Genomic DNA, 26,209 nt, shown 5'->3' on the forward strand with positions numbered 1-26,209 from the left:
TGGATACATTCGATCCAATGCCCATCCTGGTGGAAACAGAGAAGAAACCAAATCTTAAGAGGAAAGGCAATCCTGTTCGTAAAAGTTCAAACTCAAAGAGGAAGAAAGGAAATTGCTTCATGTGCGGCAAGCGGTCACTTCAAGAAAGACTGCGGGAACAAGAAGAAGGTTTTGCCGGATAAGGCAAAAGTCAATCTTCTTTGAAGAGGAAGTCTTTGCAGCAATGATAATCAAGTATTTTTGGTTGAAAAACCAAATGATGGATAATAGACAAAGTGCTACGAGGCACATCGTGGGGACCGAAACTCTTTTTTGAGTTATTCTATTTTAGATGATAAGGTCTATATGGGCAACTCTCAGTCAACCAAGGTTATCGGCAAAGGGAAAATTACTTTGAAGCTCTCTTCAGGAAAAACACTTGTTTTGGACAATGTGGCTGCATGTGCCAGAAATAAGACGCAATCTTATTTCAGGGCCGCTTCTCAACAAGGCAGGAATGAAGTTACTTTTTGAGTCTGACAAGCTTGTAGTTCTGAAAAATGATGTATTTGTGGGCAAGGGGTATCTTAGCGATGGTTTATTTGTACTAAGTGTTTCTGAGATAATAAAAGAAAAGCCTAGTGCTTATTCTGCTTACTTTATTGATTATTATGATTTATGGCATGGTAGATTAGGTCACTGCAATGCATCTTATATTTCTTATATGCATAAGAAAGGCTTAATAGACAATCATATTAAGCAACCATTGACAAAGTGCCCCACATGTGTGGAGGCAAAATTCACTAAAAGACCACATAGGTTAATGGAACGACAAAGTGGCCTTCTTGATTTGGTGCTTAGTGATCTTTGTGACTATAAGTCACTTGAATCTAGAGGAGGTAAAAAATATGTTGTTACATTCATAGATGACCACTCTAGATTTACCATGGTTTACCTTCTTAAGTCCAAGGATGAAGCAAGTAATGCTTTTATATCCTATAAGGCAGAGGTGAAAAATCAATTAGGGAGGAAAGTGAAAAGGCTTAGAACTGATAGAGGTACTGAATACTCTAATCTTTCTCAGTTTTGTGAGGACCATGGTATTATTCATGAGACCACCGCCCCTTATCAACCTGAGTCTAATGGGGTGGCAGAAAGGAAGAATCAAACATTGAAGGAAATAATGAATTCAATGCTCATAAGCTCAGGGTTACCCCTAGACATGTGGGGGGATGCCATGTTATCGGCATGTTATATTTTAAATAGAGTTCCGCACAAGAAAATCGGATTGTTACCCTTTGAATTATGGTATGGAAGAAAACCTACCATAAAGCATTTAAGGGTATGGGGTTGTCTAGCCAAAGTGGCTATACCAGAACCAAAAGAAAAGGAAACTAGGACCAAAGACATGTGATTGTGTTTTTGTTGGATATGCAGCTCACAGTACTGCATATCGATTTATGGTTATTAAAACCATAGATGATGTGTTTGACGAAAATGATATCATTGAGTCAAGGGATGCAGAATTCTTTGAGAATGTATTTCCTCTTAAGTCTAACCTATTAGAAAGGAAGGTTGATAGTAGTGTATCATCTTTTGGCCAAGAAGTGTCAAAGAATATTGAACCTATATCTAGTGATTCAAGTCAATTACGGAAGAGTAAAAGGCAAAAGAAAGCTACTTTTTTGGATGGTGATTGGGTTGTCTATCTTTTAGACAATGATCCTTTATCGTATAAAGAAGCGGTGACATCTTTAGATGCCGTGTTTTGGAAAGAGGCCATCAAAAGTGAACTAGATTCCATTTTAGCCAATCACACATGGATATTAGTTGACTTTCCTAAAGGTTCCAAAATGTTGGACACTAAGTGGATATTTCGAAAGAAATTGAAACCAGATGGATCACTAGATAAGTTTAAAGCCCGGTTAGTAGTAAAAGGCTTTAGACAAAAGAAGAATATAGATTACTTTGACACATTTGCTCCAGTAGCAAGAATAACTACTATACGAGTAATGATGGTTGTTGCATCTATGTATAATTTGGTTATACACCAAATGGACGTGAAAACAGCGTTTCTAAATGGCGACTTGGTAGAAGAAATATACATTAAGCAACCTGAAGGTTATGTTGTGCCTGGACAAGAACACAAGGTATGTAAGTTGGTTAGATCACTTTATGGACTCAAACAAGCTCCAAAACAGTGACATGAAAAACTTGATTCGGTACTTGTATCGAATGATTTTCTCATAAATGATGCTGATAGGTGCTTGTATAGTAAGTTCAATAAAGGCAAAGGTGTGTTCATCGTACTTTATGTAGATGACATGTTGATAATGGGAACGAGTTTAGACATTGTAAAGCAAACTAAAGGTTTCTTAATGTCTAAGTTTGATACAAAGGACATGGGGGAGGCTGATGTAATTCTTGGAATTAAGATCATCAAAAAAGAAAAAGAGATTATATTATCCCAATCCCATTATGTTGAAACCATACTAAAGAAGTATGGTTATAATGATTTATCATCGGTTAAAACACCTTTGGACATTAATTGTTTTTTACAAAAGAATTTGGGGGAACCTTTGTCTCCCAAAAGAAATACTCACAAATCATTGGTTGATTACATATCTAATGAACGCACGCACAGATCGCTTTAGCGATTGAGAAATTGAGTCAATACACTCATAATCTAAGTATAGAGCATTGGCATGCTATGACAAGATTATTGCGATATTTAAAGGGAACGATAGCCTATGACCTTCACTACAGTGGAAGACCAGCCGTGTTAGAGGGCTATTGTAATGCTAATTGGATTTCAGATACCAAGGAAACATTAGCAACTAGTGGATATGTTTTCACACTAGGCGGTGGAGCGATTTCGTGGAAATCGGTAAAGCAATCGTGTGGTACAGGATCCACCATGGTGAGTTTATAGCTTTGGAAAAGGCGGGAACTCAAGCAGAGTGGCTCGAACTTTGATGGCGAGATATTCCATTGTGGTTAAAACCATTGCCTTCGATATCACTTCATTGTGATAATCAGCGGCAATAGCTAAAGCTAAGAATAAAATGTACAATGGAAAGAAGCGCCACATCCGCCTAAGACATAATTTTGTACGGCAAAGATATTAATGAAGGAACAATAGCTATTGATTTTGTGAAATCAAAGCAACTTAGCCGATGTTTTCACAAAACCGTTGCCTACAAAAATAATTCATGATTCATCTAAGGGAATGAGCTTATATTGTGACATAGGTCATGTGATGGACACCCAACCTATGTGAAGAGGTAAATTCTGAATTAGGTTCAAAGGGTACAAACGAAGTCACTGGATGACCTGTCTAGTACTACTACATTTTTTGCTCATTCTAGGTAGATAGGAAAAGTAGTACCACCACAAAGGAAGGAGGATGAGTCTTATAGACTCTTAATCTAGTCGGATCTCATGTAAAGTGGGGGTGTGTTAACTGTGGTGCACACTATGGACTGACCTAAATAGATGTAGGAGGTGAGGCCGCCTATCGATGAGAATTTTATAGGCGAATTCTCTAAACATCTATGAGACCAGGATAGGGGACAAGGCCAGTTAAAAAATATCCATCTTTATAAAAGGGATATCACAAACGGTCGACTAGTAGGATGTGGCTGGTGAACTAGTCGGCTACACCGATGAGAAAAGGTTCAAGAAGTCCGACTTCACCGTACTCTGTGGCGTAGTTCATCGACCTAGTGTAGGTTCAAGTCCTGAAGACACCTGCAACGATGTGTCCTACTATGTCTAATATACTTATCACTCGATATGTATCACTATTTTGAAACTTGTGGGGGAATTGTTGTATTATTATTTTATAGATGCACTTTGGGTCAAAGCACTTGTTTCAAAAAGCACTTTTTCAAGTGTGTGTCAAAGTTTCAAAATTGTGTTTTGTTTCATTCCCTCCTTTTTTGTTTCCCTCCTCTATTTTGTTTGAAATTGGTTGTACTCTCTTGTGTGCAAGAGGCTAGAATTGAGCTCAAGAATAGTCCCACATTGGTTGTGGGAGAGTTACTTGAGGGGTATATATATAGGATTGTTTCCTTAAGGTGTGAGCCTTTTGGAGAGGAAGACACCCTACTCTCTAGTGTGTGGGGGGTCCTTGGGGTGCTTTTGAATCGTGCGCGCGTGCGCCTAGCCGAGCCGGGCCGGGTCGGGTCGGGGTCGGGGTGTGGGTGTGGACAAAACCTTATAGGAGTTTTAATGTTTTGTTTAAAACTCGATTTGGTTCACCCGTGGTTCATCTATACGGTTGAACCACACTTGTCTATTCGTACATATATATGAATAGTTACACCCCCTCCCTGTACGTGGAGGTATACATACGGTCACACCTCCCATGTAAGGGTTACACCCCTGTACATATATCACCTGTATTCATACGGATGTATCCCTTCATGAAAGGGTACTCGATTATTATATATATACACCATGTCATGCCTGTTTTTGATATAGACAAAGAGACGTATTGTCCCCGCAACGATCCGTTCCAGACAGACATCTGTATTTTCGTTTAAGTAATAAGAGGGTTGTATAGCCGTTTGATATCCTTGGTACTCGTATTAGGTTCTGCAACCTATACGTTTAGGAGTTGTATTTATCTTGGAGGGTAAGGTGCAAGGTCAACCCCGTTGCAGAAGAGGGGGCATCTAAATCCTTAAGGAAAGTATCTTACAGATACGACTCAACTCGATTGTCCGTGCTTCTTCCTTTCTGGTTCGTTTCACTCTGCAACTGGTGTGCGATAACAGGTATTTCTCTATTTCTGTATATCTGCTTTGTCTTACAGTATATGCCTAGTATAACACATTTCCGTGAATTCCTATAAATGGAACACCCTTAACCAAGACATGGGCTTCATTGTTGAGAAAGTGAGGAACATACAAGAATGAAACATGAACAAAATAACTCTAGAGTAAAAGCATATTATATGCTATAACATGAGCAGCCCTGTCTATTGAGGATGAAGACTGATTTCAAAAAGGTACTAATGCTTTGGAATCTGAATATATTGTCAGCAACTTAAACTGTGAATCGAGCCATCAATAAAGCATCACAGATTGCCTCTGCTTCCAATGATACAATAGAAAATCTCCAACTATGCTTACATTTTGCTGCAACAAAATTAAACCTATTATCCTTTATAATGACCTTTATAATGAGACTACTACCACCAAAATATGTGTTAGCTTTCCAAGTACCATCAATAAAAATGATGTATTCATTTAAAGAGGGACTGGTGATATGGAAAATAAAGCAACAGGATCAGTATGATACTTAGCCCTTTCCTTATTGAGGCACATTCTCCCCTCTTCAACTGAATGATGAAATGTTTGTACAGTATTAATCAAATTAAGATGGATTAGAATGATTAAATACAACTCGATTGCAAGCTTTCCAAATTTGCCAAAGAAGGACAACCAATTGAATAATAGCATCATTTGAATTTGGATAATTAGAGATGGTATTCAGAAAAAAGAAATAGAATTAAACCTTTCATATTATCACCTTGGATTTCCCATGTGTTGATTCTAAAAGGGGAAGCCATCCAACAAGAAGTAGAAAATTGCAAACTATTATAATTATTACAAAGGTCTGTTATATTTTCAAATTATGCCAAGTGCATAAACAATATGTCCATTCCCACTATTGGATGTAGAGGACATGGTCTGGTTAGCCAGGTGGAATTATGCCACGTGCATAAACAATATGTCCATTCCCACTATTGGATGTAGAGGACATGGTCTGGTTAGCCAGGTGTCAAATTCCAAAGTCTGATTCAATTAAATACCCCCTTTTTGTATTGGCACTGATCTCATGTATGTTCATGCATGTTTATTAGTACTCTGGAGATTATTATGCATTCTCCCAACTCTAAAATGAGTGATTTGTTTGTAATTTCATTCTTTTCCCTCTCCACTTCTTATCCGTCTCTGTCTCCTTCTACCTCTCCCTCGCCGGCTCTAGCTTCCCCTTCCTCCCTCTCTCCTCCCCTACAGCCCCTGCCCTCCTGGCCCTTCATCTCTTGCAGCATCCCCCTGCTTCTACCCTGCACTCTCGCTTGCTCTCTCACCCGTGCAACTCACCGCTTCCCCTCATTCTCTCTCTCCAAAATTTGTTGAGCTTATGTGAAGAAAATCTTTCCAGAATAAACAAAAACTAACAACCTCTGGCTTGAGTAGCTAGTATTCTAAGCAAGAGAAATGTGTTGTATTATCGACAAACAATAGAACAAATAGAGGGGCAGAAATAGAATTTGTATGAAAACAATAAACTAGATATGACTAGAAAAATACCTCTTAACAGTAGATGTAATAATTCAGATTAGCAAGCAGTCCTTGACGAAGCAAACAAAACCAGGTGAAGTCGAATTAGATACTGTCCTTAAGGTGTTTAAGTGCCCCTATTTGTGCATAAGGGTTGCCTGCACTTGCACGTCCAAGATAAAATCACCTTGAATCACAGAGGATGCACTTCCTAAGTGTGATTACAACAGAGAATCCGATAGGCTATAACCAATGCTCAAACTAGAAGAGAAGGAATAAAAACAGTAATAGAACATTCCTCTGGAACAGAAACAGAACCGGAACAGCCTCACACTCACAGAGCACACGAAAACTGAATGACCTTTGCTCTTGAATTGTTCAGGTATTTATAGATTCGTATAGGGGTGTCTGTACGTTTACAGACACCTGTTTATAGGGATACACCCCTTGTATAGATACATTGGGTTGTGAGATTGTACGGTACAAAAGTGGGTGAGAATAGGTGTGAGCAAATACATTGTATCTATAATACAATGTAACTTGGAGGGAAACAATGTGGAGGGAAAATAAAGGAATCTATTTTTTGAAACTTTCAAATTCCAACAAAATGTGGCAAGTGATTTCCATAGCCATGTACGCTTCGCAGTCTACTCCCACCTTAATAGGTTCTCAATGAAGGTGGAAAAAGATTAAATCATTTTGATTAATCGATCGAGAAATGCCAACAACCAGACTGATAATTCTACTTATAGTTGTAAAGATGAAGGAGGCAGGGGAAAACCCCAATAATGCATGGTGTTGTCGTCGCCCAGGTCCGTCGTGGCCAATCTGAGCCGCGTTCGAAGGTGTAATGTTAACACCAGTCCCTTGAAGCGATGAAGCTGAAACAGTTGGCCATGAGAGAGAGAGAGAGAGAAAGAGATTGAATCAAATAAATCAACACAAAAAAGAATCCAAAATGGATAAGATTATAACAGCCATGCTCCTCCCATTTCAATGATCAATAGTTTTCAAATAGTAAATGAGAAACAATACAATCACTTGGGGTGGGAGAACTAAATCTGATTTACCTGAAAACATCTGGATTGCCTATCCTTTTTGTATGGGATCACTTCAAGACGATATGAGAATGGGGTGAAATGTGGAACTAGTTTTGGAATTTGATGTAAAATCGAGAGAAAGAAGCAAGTGGGAGAGAGGCAGAGAGGAGAATAGTTTGCTGAGTGGAGCCCCTGTTCTTGGAGTGCGACTAAACGAATAAAAAGGAGAGAGAGAGAGGCGTCGGGTCTATTAGCATAATGTAAGGTAGAGAAAGGGTTTCCCTGTTCGTATGCTAGCGGGTGATCATCAGGAAGCTCCCAAAACCGACGGACCAGCCGGCGGCAATGTTGTAGATTCTACAGCTCCTCCTGTGGAGAGAGAGAGAGAGAGAGACGTCGTGGCTATTAGCACAATGTAAGGTAGAGAAGGGGTACCTATAAAAATAAAATAAAAAAGGTAGAGAAGGGGTTTCCCTGTTCGTATGCTAGCTAGTGATCGGGAAGCTCCCAAAACCGACGGACCAGCCGGAGGCAATGTTGTAGATTCCAGCTCCTCTTCCCTATCTCCGCTCTGACTCTCCCTCTCCCTCACCCCGCCGGCGATCCTTGCATCTCCCTACCCTCCCTGCAGACACAGATCTCTCTCATGATGTGAAATTATATAATTAGACTTTCTATTCTAAAAGACCCAAGTCATTATATGGGGTAAAAAAGTCTGGTTACAAAATCTGTTTACAAATAGGCACACCCTTAAAAATTTTAAAAATGAATGGCTCAAATTTGTCTTGTGATTTTTAGAATCATCATCTTCCTTGTTATATAGATAACTACCTGAAGAAAATTTAGTAAATATTTTTACCTTTTGATTTTCCTTCTCTAATCCCACCTTCTATCTTTTGTACATTGAAGGGGGGTGCATGCATGAGTAGTTTTCCTTTTTATGATATGTGGTCAATCGTCAAATAGATTCCTTGATAGCCATGCATAAAACTTTTCTTTTCAAAGGTATATCATAAATTTGAAATGCATACTAAGTGTTGCTGAACGGATATTAAAAGGCATGTAGTTGTTATGAGCAATTGATAGCTAGATAAACATGTTAGAATTTTAGTTCTAATAAAACTCTATATGGACATAATTAAATCCCTAAACCAGGCTAATTAGGGTTTTGGTCTAATAAAGTGGAGTCATTAAGTTATATTAGAAGTCTAATATGGACTGGCTTAGTGTGGGCCAAATAGATTCCTATTAGGACTGTGATGAATCAGACCCTATAGGGATTACTATATAAGGAGAACTAAGTCCCCCCTCTACCCATAACAACTAATTATTCTCAATCACTATTGAGGAGTGCATTCTTGAAAGAGAGGGAGATATTCAGTGTTCGTCGTCCCTGCGCATACGGTATTCTCATCAGGCCAGTTACTTTGGGAATAGAGGGGAAGCACCTAGATCTTTGTTCTTTATTTTTCGCTGCAATCATCATCACTATGGATGCAAAACAAGGTTGGTGGTTCTATTCCTATTTTCTATTATTTATTTGATTGTGTTCTTGAACGCCCTATGGAGATCCTGGCTTATGGGATTTTGTCCCTATTCGGATCTATATATTATAACATGTGGTATCAGAGCCTCCATAGATCCGTTCTTGAACCTATATGGATTCAAAATAATATAACATATTAAGGGAATCGAAAATTTTTCGATTCGAATCAAGGTTTTTAGGGTTTTTTCTAGTTTTCGAAAACCCATACGGACAACGGCATTGCTGATTTTTTAGCGGCAAAAGCAGAATATGATCACATGGGGCGTAGAGCTCGAAAAATTAGATTTTTCGGTGGGTGGATCACCGCCGGCGGCTGCCGGACGCGCTCTCACGCGTTGGTGGCAGCCGTGGGTGATCTTCACTCGCCGGCAGAAGGTTAAAAAAAAAAGAAGAAGGGAATCTGGGTTTTGCTATCGTGCGCCTAATGCTATTTATAGGCGATGCTAACATGCGCCGCTCGGGTCGGGTCAACCCGATTCCTAACCTGAAAACCCGACCCATTAACCTGGGCAATGACCCATTTTTGGCTGACCCGAACCCGATTGGTGCGGGTCTGAACTGGTTCACTCGAACCGGGGTTGAGCCAAATTGATTTGGTTTGACTTTTCGGACCGGTTTGACTAGTACATCAACGAATTTGGACTTGAACTTTGGCCGGGCTTTCTGGGGCTACGAGACTCCGTTTGGGGTCCCGTTTTTACGTTGGCTCTGTTTTTACGTGCTCTACACAGTGGTGCCCTCTGTTTTTATCGAGATATGAATATTTTAAATATTTTTGATATTCTTTTATGCATGCCCTTTATGTAATTTATCGGTTCATTCTATTGGGAACCGAACCAATTTCTGAATTGCTGGAATACCTACCTTGATGAACAGAATTATTATTATTTGTGTTAATTTTGAGACAGTTAAGCCCATTGTCATAAAGTATAAAATAACACAATTTGTTTAAGGATGTAAGTAATTTTGGAATATCCCAAGAGAGGGTTCCATGGGTTCGACAGGATGCAGCCGCCAAAGCGACCTTCCTTGTTGGATTTGTGAAACACTGGTCTCATACAGTTGGTGGCAGCCGTGGGTGATCTTCACTCGCCGGCAGAAGGTTAAAAAAAAAAGAAGAAGGGAATCTGGGTTTTGCTATCGTGCGCCTAATGCTATTTATAGGCGATGCTAACATGCGCCGCTCGGGTCGGGTCAACCCGATTCCTGACCTGAAAACCCGACCCATTAACCCGGTCAATGACCCATTTTTGGCTGACCCGAACCCGATTGGTGCGGGTTTGAACTGATTCACTCGAACCGGGGTTGAGCCAAATTGATTTGGTTTGACTTTTCGGACCGGTTTGACTAGTACAGTCAACAGAATTTGGACTTGAACTTTGACCGGGCTTTCTGGGGGCTACGAGACTCCGTTTGGGGTCCCGTTTTTTACGTTGGCTCTGTTTTTCTGTGCTCTACACAGTGGTGCCCTCTGTTTTTATCAGATATGAATATTTTAAATATTTTTGATATTCTTTTTATGCATGCCCTTTATGTAATTTATCGGTTCATTCTATTGGGAACCGAACCAATTTCTGAATTGCTGGAATACCTACCTTAATGAACAGAATTATTATTATTTGTGTTAATTTTGAGACAGTTAAGCCCATTGTCATAAAGTATAAAATAACACAATTTGTTTAAGGATGTAAGTAATTTTGGAATATCCCAAGAGAGGGTTCCATGGGTTCGACAGGATGCAGCCGCCAAAGCGACCTTCCTTGTTGGATTTGTGAAACACCGGTCTCATACAGTTGTGGGATGTCCTTCAACTCTAATGTGTGGTCATACACCCAAAGGTGGTGGTCATGTATTGGTACTTGAAGGGGTACATATACGATATGCATATGAATAGGTGACCTAGAATTCGCACACCCAAAGGTGGTGGATTTTGAAAGTTGAGTTGTATTCCCATGGCCACTGGTATGTAGGGATTTTTACAATTGCATGTTGGGAATTCAGCCCAAAGGTGTTTTCACAACGATGTGTGTAAAATTCTCATTAGCTTATAAGGTTTCAAGTGTACTTGCATCATCGATTATTGTCTTGTTCATTGTTTAAATTTTCATCACCTTTTCTCAATAATAACATGGTCACTATTGAGATTCTTACTGGGTCAAATTTTAAGAAGTGGAAAGAGGACATTATGTTTGCCATGGAGATGGCAAATGTGCCTACGTCCCTTGTTATAGATACACCAATGGACCTAACAGCTGATAGTATTGAGGATGAAAAATTTGTGTATTCTGCATGGGAAAAGAGTAATCGCTTAGCTGTACTATCTATAAAGAGGTCGATACCGGAACACCTTAAGAGTGGTCTACCTAATAAATGTACTACCAGAGTATTGCTGGATGCAATTTTCAAGAGATACCAAGTTTCATCGAATGCTAAGATTGGGAGACTTCTGCAAGGGCTATTTAATATGGAATACCATGGTTATGGGGGTGTTAGGGATTATATTGTTTGGATGATTGACTATCAAACCAAAATCAAAGCCTTGAATATTATTCTTCCTGATGCCTTGATTGTTCATCAAGTTCTTAATACCCTACCTTCTGATTTTGACATCATCAAAATCAGCTATCTTTCCCAGGACGGTGTCTGGAGTATCGATGACCTTATTTCTAGGGTTGTATCCGAGGAAGAGAAACTACTTGTTATTTTCAAATCTCATGAGAGTGAAAAGTCTAAAAACCATACTCATAAGTCTGCAAATAAAGAGTATGATCGGATAAACAATTTGGGACCTAAGAAAGACTCTTTCAAGAAAGAGAGTGATCGCTGCTTCTTTTGCAAGAAGAAGGATCACATAAAGAAGGACTGCAACAAATACAAGACTTGGTTATCAAAACCCAGGTCATTAGGTAACGATTCTTTTGCTTTTGTTTGTGAGTCCAATCTATCATAAGCCTCATCCAGTACTTGGAGGCTAGACGGCGGGGCAACTAACTAAGTTGCTTTTACCATATAGGGATTCATAAACCTGAAGAGGCCAAATCTGGATGAATCAAGACTTGTCATAGGGAATGATGGATATGATTGATTTAAAGTTCGTGGGAGATATCATTTTATTACTAGTTTCTAGTTTTAATTTGACTGTAAAGAACACTTTTTATGTACTGTCCTTTAGGCGGAATTTAATTTCGATTTCAGTTTTGGACATTAATGGTTTCTATTTTGAAATAAAGAATACTATGGTTAATTTATTTTTTAATTCAACTAAAGTTGGTTCCTGCATTACGTCCAATGGATTGTACAGACTGTGTTTATCTCCCAATGATATCTACGTCTTCCATAATATTGAAAACATTGTTTCCAAAAGACCCTTACCTAAATAACGGTCTTTCACATTGTGGCATAAAATGTTAGGTCATATTTCTAAGGCAAGAGTGGAAAGACTGATAAAGTCTGACATCCTACCTACTCTCGAAAGTGATCTAGAAACTTATGTAGACTGATGTAAGGGAAAGATGACCAAGATAAAGAAGAAAACTGTAGTCTATAGTTCTGACCTATTGGAGGTCATTCACATTGACATCAGTGGTCCCTATTCAGCCACATTGTGTAGGAATTTTTTATTTCATCACTTTTAACAGGCGACTACTCCCGATATGGCTATCTGTTCTTAATTAAAGAAAAGTCTGAATTTCTTGACAAGTTCAAGATTTTTGGGACTAAAGTTGAGAAACAGTTGGGGAAAGTTATTAAAATTGTTAAATCCAATCGTGGGGGTGAGTATTATGGCAGACATGGCGATGCTGGATAGCTTAAGGGCCTATTTTTCAAATACTAAGAGGACTATGCGATAGTTGGTCAATTTACTATGCCAGAAAGTCCTGAGAAAAATGGTGTCGCCGAAAGGCATAACCGCACTGGTGAAGAGTATGATTAGTAAGACAAATTTTACCTAAGTTCTTATGGGAGAAGTTTTTTGAAAACTACTCCTTGTATCCTTAACCATATAGTTTCTAAACCCAGAAATCATCTTAGAGTTTGGGGGTGCCCTGCAGAAGTAAAACTATATTATCCAACTTTGAACAAGTTGGATCCCAGGACTACTCATTACTATTTTGTTAGCTACCCAGATCATTCGAAGGGATATAAATTTTATAACCCCTGCGGAGACACTAGAATTATGGACTTTTAGGCAGCAAAGTCTCTAGAATTTGATATGGCCAAAAGGAATGATTGTTCTCAGACTGTTCGAGATAGTGACATGGTTGGTACATTGGTACATGTTCTTCTACCTATTCAGACGGATGTGGAGCATACCACGCCATTAGTTACACCTGATGGAGTTCAGGAGCCTGATATTGATAACGATCCTTGACATTCATGTAGCACCTGATGAGATTCCTCTCAATCAGGATGTGATTAAGGATCCTATCATTGATGCAGTTTCAGCTGAGATTTCTCAGATTCAGGGTGAGACAGTGGTAGTACTATCACGAAAATCCATCAAGGGGAGAAATTCAGAAATACCATCTATCTATGAGGTCTATCTGAGAGAACATGACTACGACATTGGTTGTGTGGTTGATCCAGTTACTTATTCAGGCGTTATTTCTAGTTCTCAGTTAGATTTGTGGTTAGATGTAATGAGAGATGAGGTTGAATCGATGAAACATAATGATGTTTGGGAGCTTGTTGAATTAAACCTGAGGGTCTTGCGGTGGATGGTTCAGACCATCTTGCGTGGACTCAAGAAGTCTATTTACGGTCTCAAATAAGCTTCCAGGCAGTGGTATTTAAAGTTTGACAGTGTCGTGACTTCATTCGGTTTCGTGGAAAACAAAGCGGATCAGTGTATATATCACAAGATCAGTGGGAGCAAATTCTATTTTCTCATATTTTATATGGATGACATCCTGCTTGCTAGAGGTGACCTAGGGATGTTGCATAAATGAAAGCAACTATTATCTAGGGAAATTGACATGAAGGACCTTGGTGAGATTTCTTTTGTCCTTGGCATTGAGATCTATAGGGATCGTTCTCGTCGTTTAATAAGTTTTTCTCAGAGGGCTTATGTTGATCGTATTCAGGAGAGGTTCAGTATGCTGGATTGCAAACCTGGAAATGTTCCTGTTCTCAAACTGAGCTCGACACAGTGCCCGAAAAATGAAGCTGAGAAGGATTACATAATGAGGTGCCTTATACTAGCGCACTAGGTAGTATCATGCATGCTTAGTCCTGTACCAAATCGGATATTACTTTTGTGATGGGTCTTCTTGGCAGATATCAGTCAGATCCTGGTCTTAGCCACTGGGTTGCTGCCAAGAAAGTATTATGGTATTTGTAGGGGACAAAAGATTATATGTAACATAAAGACACATTCCTGAACTCAAGGTAGTGGGTCATACAGATTTCGACTTTGCTAGCTGTGAGAATGATAGGAGATCCACATCTGGTTAAGTTTTTCTAATAGCAGGAAGGGTAGTATTATGGAACAGTACAAAACAAACATTGGTAACCACATTGACTATACAGGTAAAGTTTGTAGCATGCCATGGGGTTGCTACTCAGGTTATTTGACTCAGGAATCTCATAAAGTAGTTGACCATTTTAGATTCAGTGGATAGACCCATCTAGACATAGTAATAACAGTTTTGCTGTGTTGTTTATAAACAACAATAAAGAACTTAGAGGGTCTAAGGACATGAAGGTCAAGTATTTGACCATAAAGGAGATAGTAAAGAAAGATGACATTGCAGTGGAGCATATTGGTACAGATGATATAATTATAGATCCCCTAACCTAAGGTCTTTGCCCTTATGTTTTGAAAGACATGTCATAAGCATGGGTTTAGAAGCATCATGGGATGCGGTTGGTTAGTGGGAGTTGTTTTGCTCCATTGTAAAATAAAGTTTATTTTCATCTGTAATTTTTACCTTATGGTAAACCTTGATTTATATATATATCAGGTGTCATTGCATGCAGTTTCTTTTAAATACATGAGTGTTTTATTTATTGACATGATGTATATATTTCTGTTTTTTAAGTCTTAAGGAATGTGTTAACCTTAAGCAAGGCTGGGACATTAAGTTGTTAGCCTAAAGGTATGTCTTGTAACACATAAAGTATAACTCGAGTTATTTCTGATGAGACATACAGATTCGTTAGAATCACAAAGTTTACTTCTCTAGTGAGCCTGTGCCACTTAAAGAAGAGAAATTTTGGACTGATAAACGGATAATACATAAGGAATCACTACGTGAGTATTATCTCATTGCCACACTACCACATTGCATCCATGTTAGTAGAGTTGAGGGCTCTCGTGACCATGGAAGGCTCTGTGTCGCTTGATCATAGATGCAGTTACCGCCATGATTCGGTGTCTAAAACTCTGTGGGATATGATTGACTTTCTAATATGACCTCTAGACCAATTTATTTTAAAAATTGTGCACATAAAGTTTTCTTAAAGAGTTGTTAGCCTGTGATTTGTTTTGGTCAAAACTGTTTTTAAATCCTTTTAAAAATAAGGAATTTAATGTAAGTCCAAGTGGGAGAATGTTAGAATTTTAGTTCTAATAAAACTCTATATGGACACAATTAAATCCCTAAACCAGGCTAATTAGGGTTTTGGTCTAATAAAGTGGGGTCATTAAGTTATATTAGAAGTCTAATGTGGATTGGCTTAGTGTGGGCCAGATAGATTCCTATTGGGACTGTGATGAGTCAGACCCTATAGGGATTACTATATAAGGAGAACTAGGTCCCCCCCCTCTACCCATAACAACTAATTATTCTCAATCACTATTGAGGAATGCATTCTTGAAAGAGAGGGAGACATTCAGTGTTCGTCGTCCCTACGCATACGGTATTCTCATCAGGCCAGTTACTTTGGGAATAGAGGGGAAGCACCTAGATCTTTGTTCTTTATTTTCCGTTGTAATCATCATCACTATGGATGCGAAACAAGGTTGGTGGTTCTATCCCTATTTTCTATTATTTATTTGATTGTGTTCTTGAACGCCCTATGGAGATCCTGGCTTATGGGATTTTGTCCCTATTCGGATCGATATATTATAACAAAACAAAATCATCATATATTTTTGGCATGATATTTGTTTATAACATTTCATTGCCTAAAAGTATTCTCTACCATCATTTTGTTGCTTTTCACTTTCATTTTAAATGTTTGTTATTAAAATATGAAAGAGTTTTAATGAAGAAAGTTCAATGATGAGACTAATATATTGGAGACCAATCAAAGGAATTTGTTTGGTAAGTATACATTTATCTTAGACCATAAACTATATTTTCCCCTTACCCTAAAGTATTTACCATACATTATGTTGATATTTTTTACTCTCAGTCTAAATATTTGTCATTAGAGCATGAGAAAGAATTACTCGACTGATACATTAGAGGAAACCAATCAAAGGAATTTGTTTGATAAGTACACATTTATCTTAGGTCTTTAAATTACTTTCCCCTTAAATCTTCAAAAACATTTTTGTTTAGCCTTATTAGATTTGTTTCATGCAATGCTCATAGATTATATTATTATTATTATTATTTTATTAGAAAATTAATTATTTGATTGATAAGACATAATTTAATTTTTTTATAACTCTTGAGTCTTGAACTTGCAAGAGAATAAAAAATATATGTATTGTTGTCTTATTATTAATCATGAACACAATTTTGATCAAGGTTAAATGGGATTATAGAAATCTTGCGATCAAGAAATTTAGATACATTAACCACCTTGATTGGAAAAGATACTTAAGGCTTATTTAACATTTGGAATTGTTGAGAAAAGACTATTTATATCAGCTAGGTCTGTAGAAAATTTTGGGTAAACATAAATTTAGGTCCCAACTAATTAACCACATGGCAGCTATTTAAAGAAGGGTAAATTACACGTCACACTTTGATTTTCAAATGAAACTCAGATCAACCTCTGGTTTTTTAAAAAACTCAAATGTCCCCCTCTACAGTAACGGTGTTAACTTAAATAAAACTAAAAAGTTAAATGACATAATTACCCTTAACTCATTCCTTTCCCTATTTGAGATTTCTGGGCAGCAGAACCACCTCTCCCAACCGGTGACACCACCACTGCAATTCACCACCAGCAACTCATCTCTCTGTCTGGACTGGGCTGCATTAAAAAAAAAAACAAGAAGAAGAAAAAGAAAGCAAAGGCCATGAGATTTCTGGGCAGGTAGAGCACCTCTAAAAATAGCTAAAAAAATCAGAGCATCATGGTGTGAAGGGGATCTGAAACCGCATGAAATATTCTTGGTGGATGGCCTTCAAACTTGTATCGAGTGGGTCCTGAGGTAACATGTCATGCGTGTCCTGAACAATAGGAAACGATCCAAATGGGAAAACCATTACTGGGTTCTTGTACAGGTACAATAAAACAGAAGTTAGCATCATGTGCATCAGCCATGGATGCTCTTTCACACCAGCCGAGTTCGTGAATCATGCAGGAGGCACAGATGTATCAAATCCATTGAAGCACATAGTTGTGGTTCCATCCCCATTCTAATGAAGACTGGTATTTTTCTATTTGGTTTGTCTTGGGGTTTTGTGGTGGGAGGAAATAGGGAAAGATAATCGTGATCTATCACTACCCTACACATAGCCTATATTTACTAAAACTACCCTTCCTTAAACTTCTTTTCTAAAACTACCCCTACTTTTAAACTTTTACATCTCCTTCTACCCTCATGTTTTTAAATACCCAGATTGCCCTTCCTTTCACCTAGTAACCGGCTAATCTATTTAACCTACTATTCATCTTCTACTTTTTACTATTTTTGTCATTAAAATAGTAAAAAATGAAAGCACCCACCCACTTCTTCTCTCTCCCATTTTTTACTGTCTTCCTTTTTTTTTCTTCAATTTTTCTATTTAATTAATTTTTTATTCAACATTTCATCCTCATCGTTCTTCTTTGAACAGATCATGGTTCTAAGTATTGATATCGTATCACCTGTATCGGGCGATACGTATCGATTTTGCTAGTCATCGATACCATGTTGATACCATATCGATAGCACGGTACAAAAAGGGGGTAAAATGGTAAAAAAAACTCATTTTAAAGGAGATTCAGGGGTAATTTTGCTTGATACAGCTGATCCAAGCCGATACTGTATCGATTTTGCAGGTTACCGATATCTGTTTCGATACCGTGCACTAAAACCATGGAATAGATAGACTCTCTTCAAAACACCCCACTTTTTCTCTCTCTTCCTCTTTTTATTCAATTTACTTTTTACTATTTTTTATGAGAGTCGATCTGTTCCATGGTTTTAGTGCATGGTATCGGAACAGGTATCGATAACCTACAAAACCAATACGATATCGATACGGTACCATCCTGGATCAGCTGTATCGGGCAAAATTACCCCTGAATTTCCTTAAAAAAGAGTTCTCTGGCCATTTTACCCCTTGTTAGTACTGTGCTACCGATACGGTGTCAGCAGGGTATCAGTATCGATGACTAACAAAATCGGTACATCGCCTGTATCGGGCGACATGATACCAATACTTAGAACCATGATCTATTTGAAGAACGATGAAATGCTGAATAAAAAATTAATTCAATAGACAGATTAAAGAAAAAAAAAATGAATGGAGTAAAAAAGGGGAGAGAAGAAGTGGGTGGGTGCTTCATCTTTTACTATTTTAAGGATGAAAATAGTAAAAAGTAGAAGATGAATGGTAAATTAAATAGATTAGCAAGTTACTAGGTGAAAAGGAAGGGCAATCTGGGTATTTAAAAACATGAGGGTAGAAAGAGATGTAAAAGTTCAAAAGCAGGGTAGTTTCAGAAAAGAAGTTTAAGGAAGGGTAGTTTTAGTAAATATAGGCTATGTGTAGGGTAGTGATAGTAATTGCCCCTCCTTATATATTAAAAAAAAATTGGGGTTTTTAGATCCAAGGGTAAAAAAGTAACTCTACAATAGTCAAGGGTAGTTTAGGAATTTAAATTTATTTAACTGGGTGACATCATCACTTAACAGCATAAAACTAACGTTAGGGACTAATTCATCATTTTGGGGTCTAAACCAAGGGGTGATCTGAGTTTCGATTGAAAATCAGGGGGTGCTGTGTAATTTACCCTTTAAAGAATGATACCCCACTTCATTAATTTAATCTGCTTTTATATAGAACGGCTTCAAGCTTTCAACCAACCAATGATACACACTTTTTAAACCCACATAGTCCCATTGATCATCAAGAAGAATAATAGAATGCTCTTGTCGTGAAACTCTGTTCAAGAAACAATTTTGTGTATAGTTTGTATCATCTTGGTCATCATTTTTGCATTTCAATGAAGAATTTAGACAACTATGTAGGTAGAATCAGCTGAAGTGGTTGAATTTGGGTCACAAATTTTACACATGATAAATCAAGATCATTCCCTATATATAGTATCCACTGGCTAGAATTACTAATCCAACCTTCCTCATAGAAAAATTAGTCATGCTCCAAAAAAACTATCTAGACTTTCCAGTCCACAGATACTTTTGCCATTTAATGTACATGTTAGAAAATTAGCTTCCATTAATCACAGAGGTTTAGGGATTATCTTAACCGAATGGAATTGCAGCGGAAGGGATGATCGAATGCGGCTTGCAGTTACGAGCACAACGCGATCTCTACAGGCTTCTCCTCAGAGAACTCCACACCACAAAACCTTAGGCAATGATGGAAACCCTAGGAAACACAGAACTTGAAAGGATGGAGAGAGATTCTAATTGTGTTCATTCTCTTAGGGTTTGAGCCAAATAACTTATTTATAGGCTAAACCCCTAGGGCTCCCCCACTAATCCGATTCCCTCTAGGAATCTAATCCAAGGGATAAGAAGGGGGGGAAGGAATCGATCACTTAAGTGATCGTTCCTCCCTCTCTAGTCTCGGGCCTGCAATCAGCCCCCACATGTGGGCGATCAAGTTGGGCTCAAAGCCCATCAACCTTTTACATCTCCCACTCGCCCACATAGGGCGTATAAATTTAATTATGCATTCAAGTTTCTCTCATTTCGCATTATCCTCCATACAGGTAATGGGGCGTGCGACCTGTCGAGGTGGTACAAGGTAGGAGTACTATATCAAACTTCCATCTAGCCAACATAGTACATCACTCTCAAAAGTTTCGAAATACCTCAAACGATCACTTACACCCGATCTAATACTCTTGACCCCTCATGATGAGCAGTGTTAATCCTTGGTATGTAATGTACTCATGACTGCGTCAATCACAAATATGACGCGTCGCCCGGGCAATGAGTCACATAACAAAGGTGTAACGTCCAATGGTTTTCCCTGAGCCCCTCATGTCAATCCAAATATCCCCAACAGCTTTCCCAATCGCTTCCCGCTGGACTGCATCATCCATGGTCCTAAGGAGAACGTCAAAGTAGCGTCATTGGGTATCTTTTTCATGACATTGTCTCAGGTAATAAGGGTATTGTGGGATCAATATAATCCACGTGGCTCACACAGTGACGAAGCAGGGATCCATTCGGTCACTCTCACAATCGGTCGATATAAGCACATGCAGTATGATGTGCATGCTATGGCGTAACTCCCACTAGGGTGGGCATGTCACTCTCAATAAATAAACGCCATACAGATCTTAGTCTAGTTGCTACTCTAAGCGCCTAACCTCGAGGACTGAGCAAGCGCCGATCGAAAGGGCGCAGACCTTGGGGCGTCGACCAAAGGGGGCGTGGACCAAGTTAGGCATCGACCACAGGGGCGCTAACCGAACCAGGCGTCTATCGAAAGGGCACGGACCTCAAGGCATAGACCAAAGGGGGCGCGGACAGAGCAGGCGCCAACCAAAAGGGGCTCCGACCAACCAGGCGTTGACCATCTGGGCACAGATCGCCAAGAGGCTAACCACGGACACGAAACCCCTAAAAACATCACAATTGACTGAACAAGAATGACTAGAGCGCACAAGCAGCGCGGGAGCACACACCTAGGAAGATGCAAGGCACAAGCAAGGCCATGGGCACCGCACCAAGCAATCCACGGTAGGTAAGGATGATGTCTAAGAGTAGTTGATCAAAGCCTAGTACACCCCATTAGGGCATAAGATCAAACACATGGGGGGCACAATGAAGAGACACAAAATCCAGAACTCAAGTAAAAAGTGGAAGATGAAAAAGCAAAAAGGAGAAAAAGTTAGAAAGAGAGAGAGAGAAGGTGAAAAGCAAAAAGTGAAAAGTGAAATGAAGGCAAGAGTACATATATCTACAAGAAGGAGAAAAAGACAAAAAAGATGGGAGAAGAGAGGTTTGCACCCACAACCTCTCCCTCACCACACAATTCACAAGCAGATCCTCAGACAATAAATTATTCACCGTGACCCCCTCAATTGATACAAGAATGCAGAGGTTACTCTCTTGAGCACTCCGTTCTAAGAGAGTGGGGGGCAAATGATGAGCCCAAATTCTCACCAACCAATTAGGGGCCGCCACCACGTGTCCAAATTCAATAAGGAAGACCGGTTCAGGACAAGAACCCAAAAATGAAGAACCAAGTAAGGATTTGACCCAACCCAGCATGAGCATCTCGGGCGTAGATCGTGGGCGCAGACCCGGACTTGGGCATGACGTCCTCGGCACACGTCGTGCCCACACATGTCAACTCCAAGCACAAGCTCCCTCGGATCGCCATCAACAAGACAACGTCGCCAATGACTCTAAGCCACTGCCTATTGAGCCACGTGGAGTGAACGGACTCATACACCATGAGCTCCATCTACCACGTAGATGAGTCTATCGATCAAGATTACTAAGGCCACTCGGACACTACGTTCCACAGGAAGGCAACTTCCAAAGACACCACGTTTCTAAGGAAGACAACTACCTAGTCTACCAAGGATACTACATCTCCCGGGAAGACAACTACCTAGTCTATCAAGGACACTACATCTCCCGGGAAGACAACCAATTAGGATAAGCCCTGCTACTCAGGGACTCTATCACCTACGGTAAACACTCTACATCAACTGGGACTCTCCACACCACCAGAGACTACTATAAAATGCAAGGTACACAGCCCCATCAGGGGACATCTTAACTCATATTGAATACTACTATTCATCTGTTTGCTCAGAGAGATCTAACTTAGGCATCAGAGAGTCTTAGGCCGAAACCACACCGGTTCTCCTTTGTCACCCAGGGTCTTTTGCAGGTTACGGCACTCGAAGGACCGCTGAGCGATTTCTTGACGCAACAGAAAAAATCAACACTAAAGGATTTTAGGCATCTACCTTCCTCCTAACCAGGGATTCGGATTGAAACAAATGGATCATGTTTCTTGAATCCCCTTCCAATGGTACTATTGAATCTATAATGGCTCTGATCGTCGTTGTCACAGTGCCGAGGTGAGTCATGGTGGTTTCCAGGTGTCTTGGCACCTAGGTGAGGTCAAGGCACCCAAGGTGAGCACCATATTTGAGGGAAACATGCCCCATTCCTTGTGCTGATTTGAGTACCATGTATGTTTTCTCATTCTTTATCTTCTTTTCCTTTTCGTTTTGCCTTCCTTTTCTTCTTCTTCTTCTTCTTCCCCTTTTCCTCCTCCCCCCTTTATTTTCTCCATTTTTGGACTGATATCAGAGCCTCTACACATAAGGCAACTGGTCACCTCACCTTGGACATGTCTGGACACCTTGTTGCTAGCGGTGCCTAAGAAACAACCGTAACAACTATATTTCTGATTTCAAGTTCTCTCAACTGTTCACATAACCTATTTTGATAATTGATTCTAATCAGAATCAGATCTGATCCAAATGACTTTCCCAGGAAGCCTTAATTTCCTTTGACTGGGTCCATTACCCGCAAGCTTATTGGATCTATTGCTGCTGCCTACATCCTTTAATAACGTTCAAGCGCCGAGCTCCGAGCTCTGAAGGCAGAACATTATAGGGCTGTTGCTGCCCCATCTGGAGCCGCAGGTGGTGGTGCTGCCGCTGCAGCTACAGCTGCTCCTGTAGTTGAGGAGAAGAAGGAGGAGAGTAATGACGATATGGATTTAGTCATCAATCTGAGGATTCCATTGCTACCTGCTCCCCAAAAGAGGGCTCGGACGTTGCAGCGGTGACACAACAATAAAGAGAAAAAAGAAATGAAGAAGGAAGAAGATGGAGTGGTGGGTCCCACCATTTTATATTAAAAAATCCCAGCACCGCCATTACTCTGAGGGTATTATTTTTTTTTATTTGCATTTTTTAACCCAGCCAATAAAAATGGCTATGGTTGATAAAATCCTTTTATTCCAAGCGAGGGGAGAGTTATTACTCAATATCGACGTGGGGTTTATCATTCGAACATAATAAAAGGAAGGGAAGAGTAATTTACTCAAAAATTAATTATGGATGAGTGGTGGTAAAAGGGGTTTAAGGGTATTATAGGATTTTAAAAGATTTATAAATACCACATCATCACATAACAACGCTTTTAACGAAATAGGTACGGTTGATAGAATCTTCCACAAATAGAAAAGCACATTATCATTATTTAAAATTTGGTAGTAGAATTTGATATTATGGATATTTAATCGAAATACATTATTTTATTGGACGGCAAAAACATTCGGCGGATATGGAACGACTCATATTGGATATCTGATATCTATCCCGATACTTGCACTAAAACCCTGACGTCAATGATGCATACGTTACATTGTACGGACGACATATTTTCTTGTTTGGTAGAATTATTCCGTCTTATTTTCCAATCTGTAAAATTTTATATGAAGATTTTTCTTCCAAGATTCTTGCTTTGAGAGGCAAACAGATATTGTCACAACTGTGTAGATCTCTCTATCCGGTCGTATTCAACATTTTTCATTCTTCTAAATTCGGTGTTTCCCATTCATTCCCCACAATAAAAAGGAAAAAAAAAAAAAAAAAAAAAGAGAAATTTATGAAACACCCCTCAAAAATGGGTCGAAACTTGGATCATTCCTTGAAATTTGAAACTACTCAGATCACCTCTTGGAATAGAACCCAATACTCAGATTTAACCCTATCGTTAGTTAACGGATGAAGTCAACTAGTTAAATTTTTTGAAAACCCTAAACTACCCTTTATAAGAGTCTACTTATCATTTTACCCTTAAATTTAAAAACCCAAAATGTGTTTTTTATTTTTTTCTTAATTAAAATAAAGAATCAAAGAGAGAATATTCCTTCTCCTCTGCAACCACCATTGCCCATTTTCAGCCGCCGCCACCACCACCACCAACTCCACCACCACCCTCCAAAGACCCAGACTCGGTTAATGGAGGAAAACATAAAAAGCAGAAGGAGAAAAAAGTGGGTTCATAATAGACGAAGAAGATGGGTTGCAAGTTTATGGGGTTCGGTTCTGGATTTCAGATGGAAGGGAAGTGAAGAGAAAGCAAAAGGGTACAATTGATTTAGTCGGAGTATTGGAATGGAGAGAGAATAACCTAACCTAGATGGTGGAAATCGAACAGAGATGAGTTGCAGGTCTTGATTTTCTAGCTGCCCTCTCGATTCTTGAACTCAATCCATAACCTAACCTAGATGGTGGAATCCGTGAATTCTTGCAGACAAATGGAAAAATCCTTGCAGACAAAAAAGAGAGGAAAACACAGAGAGAAAGAGTGAGGGAAAGAGAAAAAGAGGGAGAGTTGCAGAGGGGCTCACAGCGAGAGGACGGAGAACAAAGGGGCTCACGGCGATGACGGTAGGGGCTTTGGGGCCTTGTGGAGACGACGTCAGGGGCCTGGGGCCTTGAGGTGGAGGGCCTAATAGCCAGGTTAGAGGGCGGAGATCACCGGCAAAGCCATCGAAAGGGGCGAACAGGCCTGGTGATGATTGCTAGCGACGGATGATGGGCGACAGAGAAGCACCGGTCAGTAAGCCGATTCAATTGGTGGATCAGGTGACCAAGTTCGTCAGGCTGCCCGTGCTAGCTCCGACCTATACGAGTACCCAACTCGCCATATAGGCCAGAAACTATGAGGTCTGAGTTTGGCCACCGGCCGTCGTTAAATCACAACAGAGAACGGAAACGGAGATGGCGTTGAGCAAAAAGAGAAGAAGAGGAAAGGGTAGTAACGTAAATTCAACTCTAATGATTTAGTACAAGGGTAAAATAGTTGTTTTACACTAATAACTAACAGCAGACTAACACCGTTAGTGTAGAGGGGGTGATCTAAGTATTTTCAAATTTCAGGGGGTGATTCGAGTTTCGACCCATTTTCAAGTGGTGTTTCGTAAATTTCCCAAAAAACAAAAGGTTGAGATTACTTGAGAACCATAGATACTTGTCGAAGAGACTTCCAGGGATTTACTTTCCGACGAAGAAAGTTTTTATAAAAAGGGCAAAAGAGAAACAAGAACTGTTTTCTTTCACATGCCTTGCTGAGGAAGAATACTACAGCACCATCTCAAGGCCCGAGCAAATGCATTCATGCTTCTTGATCTAGTGTTCATCTCTTATTTTGTGACTTCCTAAAAGAGAAATCTGATCAGATTGAGCTCTGCGCTTAACACAAACGAGAAAGAAAAATCTATTTTTTTTGGATTGTAGGAGGGTTTCTTATCGCTGTTCTTGTTAAGAAATTCTTTGACAGCATAAGTTCTCGCGCCAGGGAGAGAACGAGCGACGTAGCATCTGCGGCGGAACAGAGCTCTTGTTCCTCTTCCCCTGCTTCATCGTTTCCCGCTGGATGGGATTACGAAGTGTTCTTGAGCTTTAGAGGTCCAGACACTCGCAACAATTTCACTGGCCACCTATATAACGCTTTGATTGATGCTGGAATTCGTACTTTCATCGATGATAATGAGCTCCGCATCGGAGAGGAAATCGGACCGGAGCTGCTCGCTGCAATCAAACAGTCGAGAATTTCTGTTCCCATCTTCTCGAAGAACTATGCTTCGAGCAAATGGTGCCTCATTGAGCTCGCCAAGATAGCTGACTGCAAAAGAGAGATGGGTCAACTTGTTCTTCCCATTTTCTTCCATGTTGAACCCTCGGAAGTCAGGAACCAGACTGGGAGCTATGCAAGGGCTTTTCGGGAACACAACAAGCGTTTCAAAAGGGAGATCGTGGAGGGGTGGAAGCAGGCTCTCAGAGAGACTGGATCTTTGAAAGGATGGGACTTGAAGAACATTGAGAATGGGTAAGTAACTATCTTAACATGTGTTATTATTTTTTTTAATATTATAGATTTAACTTTTTTAATTTGGGGTCTTGTTGAAACAAGTAATTTCTGTTATTGGTTATTAAAGATCCTTGGACAATGGATCCTTTCTCTTTAAACATTAAGCCATGAAAGTCCATGATGTTCGCCC

The 26,209-nt window shown here is 39.6% G+C and overlaps 2 protein-coding genes across 2 annotated transcripts in view; both read left to right on the forward strand.

Moving 5' to 3' along the window:
- Positions 1-430: 430 nt before the first annotated feature.
- LOC122644742 lies at positions 431-22,984 on the forward strand. Its single transcript, XM_043838133.1, has 5 exons — positions 431-1,079; positions 1,417-1,824; positions 2,050-2,129; positions 2,243-2,253; positions 22,774-22,984. Exons 1-5 carry the CDS (start codon positions 431-433, stop codon positions 22,982-22,984), a joined length of 1,359 nt encoding a protein of 452 aa, XP_043694068.1.
- Positions 22,985-25,405: 2,421 nt separating this feature from the next.
- The window catches only part of LOC122646819 (disease resistance protein RPV1-like), a 29,996-nt gene continuing 29,192 nt past the window's right edge, over positions 25,406-26,209 (forward strand). Inside the window, exon 1 of the mRNA XM_043840423.1 lies at positions 25,406-26,037. Within this exon, the coding sequence (XP_043696358.1) occupies positions 25,847-26,037 (191 nt within the window). The 5' untranslated portion in view covers positions 25,406-25,846. The remainder of the gene's footprint in view (positions 26,038-26,209) is intronic.

The sequence above is a fragment of the Telopea speciosissima genome, chromosome 11, assembly GCF_018873765.1.
Source record: "Telopea speciosissima isolate NSW1024214 ecotype Mountain lineage chromosome 11, Tspe_v1, whole genome shotgun sequence".
NCBI lineage: Eukaryota > Viridiplantae > Streptophyta > Magnoliopsida > Proteales > Proteaceae > Telopea > Telopea speciosissima.

What these genes read in the sequence shown, in the direction of transcription:
- LOC122644742 (XM_043838133.1), top strand. Translation starts at nt 431, where the DNA reads ATGTGGCTGCATGTGCCAGAAATAAGACGCAATCTTATTTCAGGGCCG. An exon ending in TCAGTTTTGTGAGGACCATG is followed by an intron (nt 1,080 to 1,416) that starts GTATTATTCATG and finishes TTGGATATGCAG; the next exon opens with CTCACAGTACTGCATATCGA. An exon ending in ATTAGTTGACTTTCCTAAAG is followed by an intron (nt 1,825 to 2,049) that starts GTTCCAAAATGT and finishes ACGTGAAAACAG; the next exon opens with CGTTTCTAAATGGCGACTTG.